The 18,689-nt window shown below is 38.7% G+C and overlaps 2 protein-coding genes across 5 annotated transcripts in view; one reads left to right on the top strand and one right to left on the bottom strand.

The window, feature by feature from the left end:
* The first annotated feature begins 768 nt into the window (after positions 1-768).
* Positions 769-18,689, top strand: part of LOC141606697 (uncharacterized) — a 64,289-nt gene continuing 46,368 nt past the window's right edge. Inside the window, exons 1-2 of the mRNA XM_074425938.1 lie at positions 769-1,860; positions 1,958-4,064. Coding sequence (XP_074282039.1) covers positions 2,910-4,064 — 1,155 coding nt within the window. The 5' untranslated portion in view covers positions 769-1,860; positions 1,958-2,909. The remainder of the gene's footprint in view (positions 1,861-1,957; positions 4,065-18,689) is intronic.
* On the bottom strand, positions 5,329-8,457 carry LOC141609474 (FBD-associated F-box protein At5g56370-like). 4 transcript variants are annotated; one of them, XM_074428526.1, is made up of 4 exons: positions 6,877-8,456; positions 6,655-6,714; positions 6,306-6,509; positions 5,329-5,751 (listed from the first exon to the last, which is right to left on the bottom strand). In XM_074428526.1, exons 1-4 carry the CDS (start codon positions 7,870-7,872, stop codon positions 5,680-5,682), a joined length of 1,332 nt encoding a protein of 443 aa, XP_074284627.1. In that variant the 5' UTR covers positions 7,873-8,456; the 3' UTR covers positions 5,329-5,679. The 4 variants fall into 4 exon arrangements, with proteins under 4 accessions (XP_074284627.1, XP_074284625.1, XP_074284626.1 ...); XM_074428524.1 differs by having other exon boundaries at positions 5,329-5,519; positions 5,642-5,751; positions 6,655-8,455; XM_074428525.1 differs by having other exon boundaries at positions 5,329-5,519; positions 6,655-8,457.

Genomic DNA, 18,689 nt, shown 5'->3' with positions numbered 1-18,689 from the left:
CTGGAGAAAATAAATGTGGAAGATCATTGCGAAGAAGCCGGGGTACTATCTAGTATCTACAACCAATTTTAGAGCGACACCAAGTGATATTGATAGATGGACCATCTCAACCAAAACCTTAAGGTGATGGTTAAAGTCCAACTATTATAATTATTCCTCCCTCACTCAAATGCCCATTGTGCTTGAAGAATGGTTAGTTGTGCACTCGCTCCCCCGTACGGCCGTACCATGTGCTGAATGTCCACTTATTAAGTTTTTGAGGTTGTTAGGATTCGAACTTGTGACCAAAGGTCACGATGACTCTTATCAAATACCGAGATCACAAATTATCATTTAAGACTGGTATATCTGTTTTAATCTTTAAGCCTGAGTAAGTCTCCCGAGAGACGGTCTCTCAATAAGTTTATTGAAAGACCATTTTACAATTTCAAGAAAAAATGGTACTAAAGATAATAAAATAGATATACAAATCATGATTACAAATAAAACAGGTACATTATTATGTAAAATAGGTACGAGGTTACAATATCACGATCGATAATAAAAGGGTCACGAAAAGCAGGTAAATTGGTACAAAAAATTAGTCTCTCAATAATTTAGTAAGAGATCGTATCTCCCAAGTTTTAGTAAATCTTTAAGAACAAGTCAAATAAGAGTTAGTTTTATTTATTTATTTATTTATTTTCTTTCGAAATGAAAATACAAGTTGGTTGAAATTCACTTAAATCCAAATTTATTACTCCGTATGTTGGTTGAAATTCAGTTAAATACAAGTTGAGCATTTCCCAGTTCTCAAACTCAATTCTTTTCTTTCGAAATGAAAATTTAATTTAAAATTTCCACAACTTCATTCAAAAACTTCATCCCCTTTACTTCCCCCACAAAACTCGTGTAAAACGGTTTTATACAAGAATTGTTGTGTACTTCGAAGTTTTACATTTACAGAGTGCAGTCTACCTGTTCGACGAAATTCCTCAGAGAAAATGATACCCGATTGCAAGAAATCAAAACCTGGGCAGTTGAATTCTAAAAAAATTTATCCCATGTTTTCAGATTTAGGGTGTGCACACCATCTGTTCGACGGAATTCCTGAGTGAAAATGATACCTGATTCCAAGAAATGAAAACCTGGGTAGTTCAATTCTAGGGATAGGCTCGCAGATTTGCCGGATTTAATTATACATCATATCATTTCTCATCTGGGTACGAAAGAGGCGTATAGAACAGCGTCTTGTCGAGAAGATGGACTCAAATTTCGGCTACTAGCCCAGTTCTAGAATTTCATCATGATAATTTTTCTAATGGTGATACTGCGAAACTTTTGGAATATATAGATGCTAGAATGCAAAGGTACTCGAAAGAAAACCCGTGTATATTGACGCTCAAACTTGAATTCCCAACTACTGATTTAGAATTGGCTTGCAAATTCGATGAGTGGCTAGAGATGGCCTCGCGGAACCAAATTGCGAAATTTGATTTCACCGGTCCTGCTAACAGTAACTACAAAGTGCCATAAATTCTGTTTTCTGCTAAGTCGTTAAGACGTCTTGATTGTTCTAAAGTTAAGATACCCTACTATGAAGCCGTGGAACATATGTCTCTCGAGTATTTGGGTTTAAGTAATGTCGTTGTAGACGAGTGTATGCTGTTTCATATGGTTAGTTCCTGTCTTTTACTGACAGAATTGAGCATCTCAGATTGCTCTGGCTTTAAAAATTTAGTGATTCCACGGTTTAGTAAACTGGAGTTCTCGATATTGATGGAACCCTACCTGTAGACGGAATAGTCATTCTCGAGACTTCTAGTCTTGGGAATTTTCAGTGTTTTGGGCTGTCACATGCTCGAATCATCATCACCTGAGGTATCGCAATTCGCAAATAAGCTGCATATAATTGTTTAGACTGAGTTGATGTTTACATTAGCTTTGCTAACAAACTCTTATGATTGTGTTCTTGAAGTCCATAGGTGATGATATCGAATTTGAAGACGATGAAAGCGGAAATGCTGATCTTGGACCCCCTTGTTATACCAGAGAGCCGAAGTTAAACCTGTTGTAGTGGGACTTCTCAATTTCCTCGCTTTCAGCTTTGGTAAATGGTTTATTCTAGACTTGCCACTCTTATATAATTTCTTTACGAGTTGATTTTGGCCGCCATAATTTGACAATTGAGGTATGCTCATGTTTTTGCTTTGTGTGTTACTTTCAGTCTTTGTTTCCGGGGCCTGTATGCTAGGAGCTTTTCTTTTCCGTGATCTCTTTAGTATGCCCAATTCAATACACATTCAAATATTACGGAAATCTTAAGCGTTTGGGGCTGTATATCTCTACTTGCAGAATACGATTGAAAACTACTGCATACCTATATTCGTGATTCAATTTATAAATTTCTACGTCTCAAATCATATTTAAATTTATAAATTTCTACGTCTCATATAATCTTCGTGATTTAATTGTTGTCCTCCAAGACCAATTGAAAGGTAAGTTAAATGAAACAGCGGAAGTAAATTTTAACCGCAACAGCGAAAGGAATTTTTGAAATTGACTCGGCTTGGTTTAAACTCGTAAACTTTATAACGAATTTACCTTTTTCAGTCTCGGGTAAAATTGAAATCAGCTAGTTTCCATATCTTGTGCGGAGATGATGAGAATCCTACCTAGCTTCCATATCTTGTTTTTAGATATTATTTCCAATTCACTTTCCTATTTTAATTGTAATCACTTTCCTTATTCTAGAATTCTTGTATCTTATAACTATAGTATATTTTTGCTCAACCCTAATTGACTCCCCTATATATATTTACCTCTTCTTTCATTGAATACACACATTCAATCATCTTCTTCAACTCTTAGTCTCGAGTTTTTGTTTGAAGTTTTACACTCTACCCGTTCGACGAAATTCCTCAGAGAATATGATGAAGGATTGCAATAACCCGAAAGACGGGCGGTTTAATTCTACGGATAGGCTCTCAGATTTACCGGATTCTATTAGACGTCGTATTGTTTCTTATCTAGATACGAAAGAGGCATATAGAACTAGTGTCTTGTCGAAAAGATGGAATCAAGTCTGCGTTACGAACCCAAATCTGGATTTTTATCGTCCAAAATTTACAGTGGAATATATAGATGCTAGAATGCAAAGATATTCGAAAGAAAACCTGCCTATAACGACGTTCACACTTGATCATCCAGCTACTGATTTACCGTTGGGTTGCAAAGTTGATGAGTGGCTTGAGATAGCTGTGCGTAACCAAGTTGCGGAAATTAATCTTGGAGGTCTTGCTGATTACAAATTACCCCGTTTTCTGTTTTGTGCTAACTCGTTAAGACACCTTCATTTTTCTAATGTCGAGATACCCTACTATGAAGCTGTGGATCTGGTGTCTCTCGAGACTTTGGTTTTAGGTCAAGTCGTAGTAGAGGAACGTATGCTATTTCATATTGTTAGTTCCTGTCTGAACCTGAAAGACTTGCGTCTCTCATTTTGCCCTGGCATAAAAAGTTTAGTGATTCCACGTCATAGTAAACTGGAGTATCTCTATATTGATGGAGACGTACCTCTAGACGGGGGAGTCATTCTCGAGACTTCTAGTCTTAGGTCATTTCTGTACAATATCCAGGACGAGAACCCATGGCCGATTATCTCAAATCATGGTTTATTGAGAAATTTGAGGCATTTGCTTGTAACTTGTCTTTCTATTACGGCCGAGGCTCTTGCTGAACTACTACTTGAACTCACCTCGCTAGAGAAATTGGTGTTTATTGGCTGTGATATGCTGACGAGTATCAAAATATCGCATACCCAATTAAAACATATTGGCTTTTATGATTGCGACAATTTGTTAAATGTTGTGATTGATGCTCCAAATTTGAAGAAGTTCAAATTTCATGGCGAAATAGTCCCGCCCTTATCTATCACCATTCATAGTCAAGCTAATTGTACCATCCATGTCCATACAATGGCTCGCTATTTTGATACGGACGGATTTTTCATATTGAAGAAGCTCTTGAAAGGACTAAACAGCTGCAATGTTTTGAAAATCATGTTGGACGGCGAACAATTTGAGGTATGGGAAATGAGCTGCGTATAATTGTTTAGATTAGAATATGAGTTTATGTTTTCATTAACTTTGCCAACAAACTCTTATGATTGTGGTCTTGTAGTTTGATCATGATGGTGCCGACGAAGAAGAAGAAGAAAGCGGAAATGCTGAACTTGGACCCCCTTGTGATATCGGAGAGCTGAAGTTAAACCTGTCATATTGCGAATTCTCAAGCTCCTCGGTTTCAGCTTTTTTAAATGGTTTATTCTGGACTTGCCGCCCTACTATAATTTCTTTGCGAGTTAAGTCTGACCATCATAAATTGAAAGTTGAGGTATGTTATGTTTTTGCTTTGTGTTACTTCAGTCTAATTAGGGGCTGATTTTCCTTTATGCAAATTGTTTTGGCACTAGTCATGGTAACGAGTGAGTCTCGAGGACTCACCAAACACAGATTCTTTGTTTTGATGAAGAGATTCGGTAGAGAAGGGATGGTCATGGGAGTAACTGTTCTGTTAGTCTCGTCCCTTCTTAATGTGTATCCTTTGCTTTCGTTACAAGGTTAATAAACGAATGTCGAACATTTATAAGTTCACACAGTAGCATTGTAATATCCAACCTTCAGAATCGTCACAAACTAACTTCTAATTTGAGTTTGTTAGACATTGATCAGCGAAGGAAATTTGGGTCAATATATATATGCTTGGTAACGGGTTTTACAATAAACTGTGTATTTGACTCTATCTCTGTTATTGAACTCCCGGTTGTTGTTTTGCAGCCTTTGCTGAATAAGCTGGCGGATATGGTCAAATGTTTGGAACATCCTTTGAAACAGATTGAAGTTGAAGAGACTAATAATGACTCTCAGTACCTCGACGTACAGTTGAGACTATGTTGGTGAAGAATTACAGTCTCTCAGTCTCGAGTTGCTGGCGTTGTTTCGACCAGGATATTCCTATTCAAGACACAGTTTGGAAGGCTATTTGATTTGTTATTTTTTTTTTGTTTTAAGGTTATTTGTCAAATTATTTATCGTTTTGTTACACGTCTGAAACTAATTGTCGTCAATGGGTCTATATTAGTTTGATATTTATCATTTAGTTTGATAAACTCTCACTCCGATAAGTTCACTTAAGATTGCCGCGGTTGTTGGTTGGTGAATGTGTTATCCTTTGTTGCCTATGTATGCTTTTCGTTTGGTTTTCAGGCTACCAGATTTTCTTTCTACCTGTTTGTACCCTTTTTGGTGAATATTGTTGTCGACAAAACGAAATATATGTCTAGTTTTAGTTTCCTGAAAAACAAAATGGAGACATTATAGTTGCGGACAACAACACGGGTGTCCGCATCACCAAGGTCTCTACTATTCCAATACATTTAAGTCGTAAATTTCAACATTAGTATATCAAATGCCTCCCAGGCAGCCATTACTTGCAGTCTTACAGAGTTCAAGTCATCGACCGAAGATCAAATTCTAAACCTGGTGGCAACAAAAGACTTAAAGTTAAGACGGTTTTAAACAAGATTAACTATGACTTCGATAGACAAAAACTCATACAAGACTATGTCGTTATACTTGGTGTCGGTGACTACTAAGACAACCTGAGCCTAAGCTGGAGCTCAGACGAATATGAAAGTAATCAAGGGGATTCAATGCTCTTCAAAGGATCCTTCCAACAATCAACTTTTTTCCCGAGGATGCTCAAGATCGACTAACAAAAAAAAAAGCGGGAAAATTAGGGTTTCAAGGAGCTCAAGGTTTTGTACTACTGTACTAGAGAAGAAAAATTCAACACAGTCTGCAATGAGTATATAACCCCATATCCTCAATCTCTAAGGGCAACAACAAAGTTTACATAACATAGCCATCTTTAAGATATTTATACATTTGATCAGACCGAGATTATTAGCATGAATTACTCATATGTCTCAGAAATATGCTTATATCACACTGAGGTATCCAGGTTTGAATGACTCGGTAAATCGACAAGGCAAGAAGTACACTCATTCCAGCTAGGTCACACATATCACCTATAGATACAATCTATATAAACGAGAAGACCAACAAGTTTTGAGACACATACAAGTGTACTCGGATCCAAAAGGCGGAATTGTGGAGATAATGGTCGTAGAAACATGCGAGACTCCATCTAGGAACATCTAGGTATGTTTGATTTCTGTTTAGTCATTTGGATTCGAGTAAGTTACGAGTGATTTTGGTCATACAACTAATACCACAGCCATAAAACTATGCAATATAGCATACCTTAGTAGCCGAAATCTCTGAATTAGTTGTAATTGACAGCACATCAGGGTGGCAACACCAAAACAGTGCATCCAGAAAGGTCGTAAGTGAAGATTCCATATACAGCGTAGAGTCCCAAAGGCATGTTTCAACCAGCTTTAGCTCACTGAGTTTGTATGGTCGGCCAGTATTAAAACTTCTCAGTTGGTCCTCTTCTACCACAATCTACATGGATACAAACATACTCTTCATTATTTACATCCATAGTTCCGTTAGTAGGTAAGAACGCATGACCCCAACAGAAAATACACAACCACGGAACATCTACGTAAACATAATAACAAAATCATGAAAGGGAATACATTCATACCGGATCAACATGCCACAAGTTCATCTCTAGAGATTTGAATAACTTTGTATCCTTGAGAAACTGTTTTAGCTCAACAAACCAATCAGTGGTTAAAATATCAATATCAAACATGAATGGACTGAATTGAGCATTACAACGATCTAGCACTCTGATCAACGACAAGGAGGTCTCCACTTTACAATTGTACTTAAACTCAAGCAAGTTAGGGGTGTCAAGTGTAACCTCTAGTAATTCAGCCATGAAGTCTGGGGAATCGTGAATTTGAAAATCCTTCAACGAAAGGCTTGAGATCTTAACGTATTTCAGCCGTACGCATGAATTCAATGCTAACTTTTCAAGCGATATAAGCTCATAAACAATGTCATCTGTAATAGTCGCACAACTAATCTCTACCGTCTTCAAGTTTTTCAATGGCATAGCATTCATTTTCCATGGCCATGGCAAATATACACGATTACTACAAAAAACAAACTTTTGAAGGGGAGATTCTTGGAGGTTGGATTGCATTGTTCCACTACCACAGCCTTCGACTCTTCCATCAACTTTTCTCATCCAAGGAAGTGAAACTTCATCAAGGTATTCATGTGTGATATCTAATTCAACCAAAGGGCAGTAAGAGATAATTCTTTGAAGCATATCCTCATCTACAGATATCGGCTCTAAAGTTAAATGTGTAAGAGAGACAAGCTCCATTATCTCATAATACGGTAGCTCAATGCGACGACATTTCAAAACTTTTAGCGATTTTGCACAAAACAGAAACTCAGGCAGCACGTAGTCAATATTACCATGAATCTGGATTTCTAATTCCTCGATTTGGTTTAGCACAGCGATCTTTATCCATGTATCAACCAAATTTACTAGCTCTTCATCAACTATCAGAACCTCTAGATACATCTTTCTTATTTTAAACTCGAGAATGGAATATCTTAGCATGGTCCCATCCACAAACTTCACAAAACGTTGAAGTTTATCTTTATCATCCTCGCTCTCATCATTACGAGCTTTACACACGTCTATCTTAAAGTATCGAGGCTGAAAAACCAGAACCGGAATGGAAGACCAAGCTCTATACCACCTCTTAGACAATACACTAGTGCGACCCGCCTCTTTGGTATCGAGGATTAAGAGAATGTCATGTAGGATAAAATCCGGAAGGTCCGAAATTCTATCAACATTACCCCTTTGCATCTCTGCTGTCTTTTTCCCAACATTCATGATTTTTTCTCAGAGTAATTTCATCAAACACTTGGCATGCACAACTAAATTTCTAATCTTTCGCAAATATAACAAATACCCAATTCACATAATCACCATTCCAGTTTATATTCATGCTACAAACTATAATTCAATCAATTATGTACCAAATTTACGCAACATAATTATAAAAAAAAAAAAAAATCGGAGATGGAAAACAGGGAGAGTATACCGCAAGGATTTGAATCAATTGAGCCAATAACTTCCAGAATTGAACTGTTGCAGTTTCTGGGAAAATACACTCAATTCACTCGATTCCCTCCATATTTTCTGGGTAAATTTGCAGTTTTGGAAATGTTGAGCAGTAATTGTATTTTTTTGGCGCCAAAAACTGTGTTCATTACCTTTCTTTGGGTAAGATTATTGGTAGTCTTGAAACAAGATTTTGGTAAATTGTAGGACAAAAGTCACTCAAAATTACCAATAATCTACTAAAGTCTTAACAAAGTCTTTAAGTTGAGTCTTGGAATCGAAGACTGAACTTAAGACTTTTGTTGAGTCTACTCTTGACCCCACCGTAAAGTAAAATTAACTAATGAGTGAATCCTATGTGTTATTTACTTTTTGTGAAAAAAAAAGAGTAAAGTGGAAAAGTAGAGTCTGAGATGAGTCTACGGATAATGTATAAAGTATGAGCTGAGTTTGAGGTGGGTCTGAATAATAAAAAAATAATAAAAGTTAGTGGAAAGTTGATGTAGCAGAGTCTTAAGATTCGGGAGAATCTTACTGATAATAGTTTAAAACGGATTCGAATACAATTTTATAAGTGGGTAAACCCGTAAAAGTAATTATTATGAGAAACTATTAGCATATAAAAATATTGTGTGTATATTTTTGTAATTATTCTGTTTCCTATGATTTTGTAATTGATTATTCTTCCCATATATTTAGGCCACAATCAAGGCAATCAGCTAGCCTGATTGATGTACTGATAAGTTGTATATATACGTTTGAGAAGCAAGGATAATGCAAGCAATTAAGTTCTTTCATGGTATCAGGTTCAAAGATCCTATAACCACCTTGCTTCAATCTTCTCCTTCTTCTTCTTCCCTATTGTTTTGATTCCCACCATGGCTCCCACAAATGAAACTCCAAAAACCACACCTTTCCACCCTGCTTTCTCTGTTTCTAATATCAAAAATTATGTGCAAATCACCTTAGAAACTGAGCATGTCCATTATGCGTCATGGGCCGAATTGTTCTTGAACACGGCTCGTGCCTTCGATGTCGCTGATCATGTCGCCCCTCCCAAGGGCGCTGTCCTCAAGAAAGACGATCAGTGGAATCGCCTCGACGCCATTGTCAAACAATGGATCTATAGCACAATTTCTCTTGATCTCCTTCATACTATTTTGGAACCCGGAGCCACGGCTCAGGCCGCGTGGGATCGTCTCAAAGATATCTTCACCGACAATCAGAACTCAAGGGCTGTGTTTCTCGAACAACAGTTCGCTCAAACACACATGGATAACTACCCTAATGTCTCTTCTTATTGTCAGGCATTGAAGATGATTGCTGATCAGTTAGCCAATGTCGGTGCTACGGTATCGAATAATAGGCTTGTTCTCCAATTGGTTGCTGGACTCTCCGATGGGTATGATGGTGTCACTACAAAAAAAACGCGGCTTACTGACGGCCCTACCGACGGAAAAAAGAGGCCGTCAGAAAACACGGGTTACTGACGGATGTGTGACGGAATTTCCGTCAGTAAAGTTTCCTGACGGATATCCCGTCAAGTATATATTGGCGCGTTGACCCGATCAAAGGCGCAAAAAAGAATGTGGACGGAAATTCCGTCAGAAACGTTATCCGACGGAAAATCCGTCAATGCTCTTTTGCGCGTTAAAGTGGATGACAATTTGGAAAACATCGATTTACCCGTCGACGGAATATCGTCGTTTTTCAAAAATCGACGGAATATCCGCTCACTTGGTCAATTATTAGTGGGTGGTGGTGTGTGACAGGGTGTCACAATAATTGACCTAGTGACGGATATTCCGTCAGTTTTTTGAAAAAACTGACGGATATTCCGTCAGGAGTATTACTTTAACTGACGTGTACAGTCCTTGCATTATTTTTCTGATAAAGTGAGCAGTGACGGATTTTCCGTCAGTTTAATGAGAATACTGACGGGATTTCCGTCAGGATTTCTATTTAACTGACGGAATTTCCGTCAGTGGTTTCTATTAACTGCAACACGCGATAATTTCCTCCTTCACTTTACTAAAATTCCCCAAATCAATTAAAATCGCCTCAACCCCTTACCTCCATAAAACCCGACACCACCACCACCCTCCTCCACTTCCGGCGCCACCACCACCACCACCAACACCACCACGCCGTCGCCATCACTATAAGGTAATTAACTTTATCTTTTTTTTCTATTTTCTTTATCTTTTTCCTTCTCCTTCATCCTTTTCCTTCTCCTTTTCTTATTTATCTTTTTTTTTTTTTTGTTAATAGTAGGCCGCCGCCGTCGCCCGCCGCCGCCCCGCCCCGCCGCCGCCGCCCACCCCGCAGCCGCCACCACCGCACTTCCTTTTTCATTTTTTTTGGTCAAGTTAATTAGGTATTACTCCTTTTAATTAGTTTAATTAATTTAGATTATTAGTTATTGTTTTAATCCCTCGAGGTTTCTATCGACGGATATTCCGTTAATTGTGAAAAACTCGACGGATATTACTCTTTTTAATTTTTTAATTAGTTTAATTAATTTAGATTATTAGTTATTATTTTAATTGTTGTTGAAAAATGGTTGGTGTTGATGCATGTTGACTTAGGATAGAAGCCAATGTTGTGACGGATGTATGTTGTTAATGTATGTTGTTAATTTAGATTATTAGTTATAATTTTTTTTTTATTTAATGTATGCATGTTGAGTTAAGATAGATATTTAATTTTATTATTAAAAATTAGATTATTGTTAAATGTTAATTAGAATAGATATGAATTAGACTAGATATGTAAAATGAAAAGTAAATCATGTTAGTTTTTGTTAATTGAAAAAGTAGTCATTGTTGTATGTTTTGTTTTTAATATTGTTAAAATTATTGTTCATATTGACCTAGTACCCGTTCAAAAATTACTCACTAGGAGTAATTTTTGAATAGTCCCCGTTTTGGGACTGTCTTTGTACGTTTTAAGTCACTTAGGTAGTAAACATGTGCTTGTGATTTGTTAATGAGAAAAGAGTTTGGTAACAATTCCTTTAATGTTCTCTAAATGCATATGTAGAGTAATTATTTATTCTATATTGTGTATTTGGAGAACGGATGGGAATTGCTTTGCGAATTTTTTTCTCATTAATAAATCACAAGTACATGTTTGCTAGTGACTTAAAACGTACATTGATGGGTTTAGGTTGGAGTGATAAGGACCCAATTCAAAGAAATACAATATTTATATTGGTTAAAATGTTAAATTATTGTTTATTATGCTTGATTTTGATTATTGTTAGGTTATTATCTTTTTTAATGATATATATAAATGTGTAGATATATAATAACATGATGTTCATGAAGACGAAGAAAAATAAGAAGGGCGAGTGGGTTAACCCTCGAGCGGCTGATGTTGAGGTAAATTCTTGAATTTAATTTAATATTTATTTTTATTACAAAGAACGATAATCTCTTTCTTATAAAGATAGGTATATATATATATCATTTCTGACGATTTTCTATTTTTTCAGCGTGATTTCCAAGAGGAGATGAGGCAGCCATTGCCACCTGGACAGTCTCCCGACGAGATTCAGGCCTACTACAAGGTTTGTAGGAGGATTTGATGAGAAGAACCAGGATGTTTGGGACGGGACCTACGGGGGCCCAAATATGGTATGATCTTCCTCCTAACAAAGCTGGCCGACGGTCTTTATCTTATGCTCCTAGCATAATTTCTGACTTTCCACCCAAATGAATGATGAGCGATCCGCTCGAGTTGCTCTTGAAAGACAGGTTCGTGAACAGGCTGAAGAAATGGCGGCAATGAGAAAGGCTTGGGCTGATTTGCAAGCATCTCAACCCCCAAACACGTGTTCACAATTTACTCCACATAGACGGGATGACTTTGGGGGTGGTGATGACGGGTTTGGAGGTATTGGTGGTAGTTTTATTGACCCTATAAACTCTTAGAGCCTTTAAGTTAGAGCCTTTAGGTTAGAGCCTTTAGGTTAGAACTTTAGTTTAGTTAGTATTGTCGTCTAGTAAGTATGAAAGACATGGTAAAACAATTCTCTGTTTAATTTGTAAGACAATGTACAAATTTGACTATGTTTTTATGTAAAACAATTTGCGTCCCCTTCTCTTTTGTTGTGTATTGATTCCCGCATTAGCGGTCGACGTGAAAATGGATTCCCGCTTGGCGGTCGACGATTGGATGTGTTTTGCAGGTTTTGTTTATATTGGAAACGATGCAAATAGGCATCGGTCGGGCCGGGCAAAGAAGTCAGTATTTGAAACGATGCAAAAACGCATCGTGGGGGCAAAGCAGCAAATTCTCTTGTTTCTGGTCTCGTTATTTAATACTACCGACGGAAATTCCGTCAGTAATATCAAAATACCGACGGAATTTCCGTCACTGCGTTTCCCTCCCCATTTTCCAGATTTAACTAGAAACTGCCACGTGTCCCATACACTGACGGAATTTCCGTCAGTAAACGAAAAAAACTGACGGAAATTCCGTCACTACCCTCTGTTAATGTGATTTCAGAAACCTACGTGGAATGCCACGTGTCAGAAATAACTGACGGAAATTCCGTCAGTAATGCTAAACACTGACGGAAATTCCGTCACTATTGGCCTATAAAAAAGGACGGATTTTCCGTCACATATCCGTCAGTTTTTTAGAAGACTGACGGAATTTCCGTCAGTACAGGTTTTTTACTGACGAAATAAGCTGACCCCTGGTTACTGACTGAATTTCCGTCAGGAAAGGGAAATACCGACGGAAAAACCGTCAGTATAGGCTTTATTTTTCCGTCAGTTTCCCGCGTTTTTCCTGTAGTGTGTGGCCACTATCATCCAACAATCAGACCCACTCCCTCCGTTCTACAAGGCTCGATCGATGCTTACGCTCGAAGAGTCTCGTCGGGCAAAGGCTTCTTCAACATCCACTGAATCTGCCATGGTTGCTTCCCAAAACGACTCTCCTGGTGACAATAATTCTCGATCTACTGGGTCGAATAATAGTCGCAATAATAATAATAATAACAGCAATAACAACAGAGGTAATTATAAAGGGAAAGGAGGTCGTTATCGAGGCAATTACAAAGGCAAAAACAATGGTAATGGAGGATCCAACAGCAGGAATGGAGGAGGCAATGAGCAGCAACAGGTACAAGGGCAACGGGCTTGGACTTGGGTCCCCTTCTCCCCATGGCAGAATCAGCAGGGGTGGACCGCTCCCCCTTGCCCTTATCCAACAGCAGCATGGACTGCACCTGCAAACAGTCGTGGGGCAGGAGTACTTGGGCCTCGACCCCAGCAGGCCCCACAGGCTTTTATCGCTCAACAACCAACCATCGGGACACCACAAGGGGCGTTCGTGCCCACTGATATTGCAGCTGCGATGCAGACGATGACGCTGCAACCTCCTGATGACAATTGGTATTTGGACACTGGTGCCTCCTCTCACATGACGTCGTCACAAGGTAACCTTTCGTCCTATTTTAATTTGAGCGGAAATCGAAATATTGTAGTCGGAAATGGTACCGAGATTCCAATTCTTGGCTGTGGTGTCAAAACCTTATCGCCTCCCCATCCCCCTCTTATTTTACGTAATGTCCTTCATGCACCCAATTTAATCAAAAACCTTGTGTCTGTCAGAAAACTAACCACCGATAATAATGTTTCTGTCGAGTTTGACCCATTTGGTTTTACTGTGAAGGATTTACAGACGGGGACGCGCCTAATGAGATGCAGTAGTTCGGGTGATCTTTATCCTATTTTACCCACATCAAAATCTGCCTCTCCTCAACAACATGCTTTTGTCACCACCTCTTCCCCTACATGGCACGGACGTCTTGCACACCCGGGCCACGCCATTTTTAATGTTTTATGTCGTAATAAATTTATCAATTGTTCCCGTTTGAAGGACTCTTTTATTTGTCAATCGTGTCAATTAGGCAAGCATATTAAACTCTCTTTTTCGTCTTCTAATTCCAGTACGTTATTACCGTTTGATATTGTGCATAGTGACTTGTGGACGTCACCCGTTTTAAGCTCTATGGGTCATAGGTATTACGTGCTATTCCTAGATGACAACACAAATTTTCTATGGACTTATCCTCTCACTAATAAAACTCAAGTTTATTCTATCTTCCTAAAATTTTACAACCTAATTAAAACACAATTTGACAAAACAATAAAAAGCCTTCAATGCGATAACGGCCGCGAGTATGATAACTCCAATTTTCACGACTTATTCACTAAAAATGGCATTATTTTTCGTTTTTCTTGTCCACATACCTCTCCCCAAAATGGTAAGGCGGAAAGAAAAATTCGAACCATTAACAATATGGTTCGAACTCTTCTCATACACGCCAATATGCCTCCCTCTATGTGGCACCATGCTCTTGAAATGGCTACCTATATACATAACATCTTACCAAGTAAAGCTAACAATCTGATCTCTCCAACTTCTAGCTTGTACCATCGCATTCCGTCCTACGGTCACTTACGAACATTCGGTTGTCTATGCTATCCACATTTCCCGTCTTCCTCCGGTCATAAACTTGCTGCCCGTACTACTGCTTGTGTATTTTTGGGTTACCCGTCGAACCATCGAGGATATAAATGCCTTGATATTACTTCACGTAAAATCTATATTGCTCGACATGTTACATTCGACGAATCGGTCTTTCCTTACGCCAAAAACCCATGTAACACACCCTCCTCCTATTCCTTTCTTGAGTCAGACACAACCAGTATGTCTCCCTATATATCCAATCAAATACATGGCCAGCAACTTGACCCGACCACCACAACGACAACCCCCCAACCAGTGAGTCCTAGGACTCCAGCGGCTACCTCTCCACAAACAAACAGCCCTGTGTCCTCCCCTCCCTCGACACCACAGTCTTCTCAAAACAGTCCCGTGACTTCCCCTGAAACCACGGCCTCCCCTGCCACCACTGCTGCCCGACCATCTCCCTCACCCCAGATGGCAACACGAGCTCAACACGGTATATTTAAGCCCAAACCGTTATTCGACCTCAATGTCACTACTACGGCTAAGCTTTCCCCTATACCAAAATCACCAATTACCGCACTCCAAGACCCGAATTGGAAACTCGCCATGACTGATGAAATTGATGCTCTAATTAAAAATAAGACGTGGGTCCTTGTACCTCGTCCCCCAAATACTAATGTCACTCGGTGTATATGGCTTTTTAAACACAAATTCAAGTCTAATGGTGATTTAGAGCGATACAAAGCTCGTTTGGTTGTTAATGGCAGGTCTCAACAGGTGGGTATCGACTGCGATGAGACTTTTAGTCCCGTTGTTAAACCAGCTACTATCCGTACCGTACTTAGCCTGGCCGTTTCCAAAAAATGGTCAATTCATCAACTCGACGTGAAGAATGCTTTCCTCCATGGTAATCTTGCTGAAACCGTCTACATGTATCAGCCACCCGGATTTCGTGACACAAAATTTCCGGACCATGTATGCCTTCTTCAAAAGTCATTGTACGGCCTCAAGCAAGCTCCGAGAGCATGGTACCAACGGTTTGCTTCTTTTGTCTCTACTATTGGTTTTCATCATAGCAAGTCGGATAATTCGCTATTTATATTACGAAATGGTAATAACATTGCATATCTTTTATTATACGTCGATGATATCATCTTGGCTACTTCATCTGACAACTTGCGAAATACCATTATTGATAAGCTACGTTCCGAATTTGCTATGACCGACCTCGGTCCATTACATTATTTTCTTGGTGTCTCTGCCATTCGACACCCTCATGGGCTCTTTCTTCACCAAAAGAAATATGCAAGTGAAATAATTGCCCGTGCCAATATGTCATCATGTAAACCTGCCCAAACACCGGTTGACACAAAATCAAAACTCGGTGCCAATTCCGGTAAACCAGTAGCTGATCCGTCACTTTATCGGAGTTTAGCGGGTGCTCTTCAATATTTAACCTTTACACGCCCCGATATTTCATACGCCGTGCAACAAGTCTGCCTATATATGCATGATCCTCGGGAAGCCCATTTTAGTGCTCTCAAGAGAATTATTCGATACATACAGGGGACATCACATTTCGGCCTTCACATCACCTCCTCGTCCACCAATACTTTAACCGCTTATACCGACGCCGATTGGGGTGGGTGCCCAGATACACGACGCTCAACTTCTGGATATTGTGTGTATTTAGGTGATAATTTAATCTCTTGGTCCTCTAAGCGACAAGCCACTATATCACGCTCAAGTGCCGAGGCAGAATATCGCGGCGTTGCCAACGTAGTTGCCGAGTCTTGTTGGCTTCGCAACTTACTTCTTGAACTTGAATGTCCGCTGTCCAAAGCCACTATCGTCTATTGTGACAATATCAGTGCTATCTACCTCTCCGGGAATCCAGTAAATCATCAACGTACCAAACACATTGAGATGGATATCCATTTTGTTCGAGAAAAAGTCGCACTCGGTCAAGTTCAAGTCCTTCACGTCCCATCAAGATACCAATATGCTGATGTTTTTACTAAAGGGTTGCCTAAAGCCCTCTTCGACGACTTCCGCTCCAGTCTCTGCATACGTCCTCCTCCCGCTTCGACTGAGGGGGTGTATTAGCATATAAAAATATTGTGTGTATATTTTTGTAATTATTCTGTTTCCTATGATTTTGTAATTGATTATTCTTCCCATATATTTAGGCCACAATCAAGGCAATCAGCTAGCCTGATTGATGTACTGATAAGTTGTATATATACGTTTGAGAAGCAAGGATAATGCAAGCAATTAAGTTCTTTCAGAAACCATTTTACAATAGACTTGTGTATAACCGCCTTACACAAATATTTGTATTTCTAATAGGAAAATGAGAGATTTAAACAATTAAGTATCTTTTTTTTTTATTAGGTAAGAAAACTAGGTTGATCCTCTAGGGTATGACCAACATATCTCATCCATTCGAATGAGGGAGGTAAATTGAAGCAACCGGCTATCAAACCACCTCGAAAGAGTTGGACATGAGTGTCCAATAGAAGTCATGAAGTCAGCAACCTTGTTAGCTTCACGAAAGTAATGTTTAATTATCACTTCATCAAAAAAAATGAAGGTCTAATTTCACATCCTTGACAATACTAGAAATTTCCCAAGGAATTTGTCAAGTATCTCCAATTGAGTTAATAACACATAAATTATCAACCTCCACAATTAACTTTGAGATTCCTAAGTGTTTAGCTTCTAAAATACCTTCTTTTAAAGCGAGAGCTTCCGCAACAAGGATACTATTGGATCCGCACTTTTTTGCTCCCAACAAAACGACTTTACCATTTTGATCTCTTATAGAATATCCTAAAGCAGTTTTATTACCTTCTATTCTCGACCCGTCAAAATTTAGCTTTAGGAAACCGTTTGTAGGTTTTCCCCACCAAATCTCTTCCTTACTAGAGTTGTTTCTAGCTGACTCTTCTATTCCGGGATTGTTGAAATCCTTAAATCTAGTCACCTTCCAGGTCTTAGTGCTATTATTACATAATGTAATAAGTTTGCTGATACTTAAATTAACATTATTAAAGATAATATCATTTCTATGAAACCATGCATTCCACCAAATAAAAATAATCTTAATGAAATCATCTTTTGGGATTAAATCTTTGAGATAATTAAGTTTCGTTAGAAAATTTTGGCTTGTAATATTATCATAATTTGACAAAACTCGTTGAACTATTAATGTTCAGGTCTTGGATGACAGACCAAATCAAGGGACATTCGTAAAAGAAATGATCTTTACTTTCAATAGAATTGTTGCACAAAACACAATGAGGTGGGACATCAATATGACTCTTAAACAGTCTACTTTTCGTTGGAAGGCCATCAACACAGACTTTCCAAAGAAAAAATTTCAATTTTGGAGGAATATTCAATTTCCAAATCCACATTTGTCAAGAGCTTGATCGAACAAACCTTGCGCTAACCAAGTTGCTGTTTTGGTAGAGAAATTTTCATCTACGGACAACCCTCAAAAGAGGGTATCCGGTGGTCCAATTTCCGTGTCCCCTCACATCTCCGCCGTTTTGTACTCCCTCCTATTCACCATTTTCTTCTCTATTTCCTTAAACGGATTATTCAGGTTTTCTTCCCATTTCCTTTTTTGGAAAACCTTTACTCTTATTTTATTCATTCATCTCTCCTATCACCTGTAACACCCCGGTTTATGGAGGAGCCTTTAGCAAGACATTCCCTAATAAACCGGACTGTTACCATCTCGGTTTCCCGAGGTAGTGAATAACAAAGTACAACAATACCAAAGTACTTTAATTAAACTTAACGATTACGTGTTTATTACAAATTGTCCAACTAATACTTAATATAAGATGAATACAACCCGCAGCGGAAAATAAGTTAAGTGATAAAATCTTCTATGTGGTCTAGACTTCTAGGTAGATTGGCCAAGTCCTCACGCATCCCATAGCTCCCAAGTCAGCTAATCCTTAGTACCTGTCAAATCTGCTCCCCATTATGGTTCATCACAGGTGTTCACGAATACACAGGGTCAACCACGAGGTTGAGTAGGGAAAACAATGAAACAATAAATATGATATGCATGCTCCTCC

The sequence above is a fragment of the Silene latifolia genome, chromosome 10 (assembly GCF_048544455.1).
Source record: "Silene latifolia isolate original U9 population chromosome 10, ASM4854445v1, whole genome shotgun sequence".
In the NCBI taxonomy this organism is placed as follows: domain Eukaryota; kingdom Viridiplantae; phylum Streptophyta; class Magnoliopsida; order Caryophyllales; family Caryophyllaceae; genus Silene; species Silene latifolia.
This window is presented reverse-complemented; position numbering and strand designations above follow the sequence as displayed.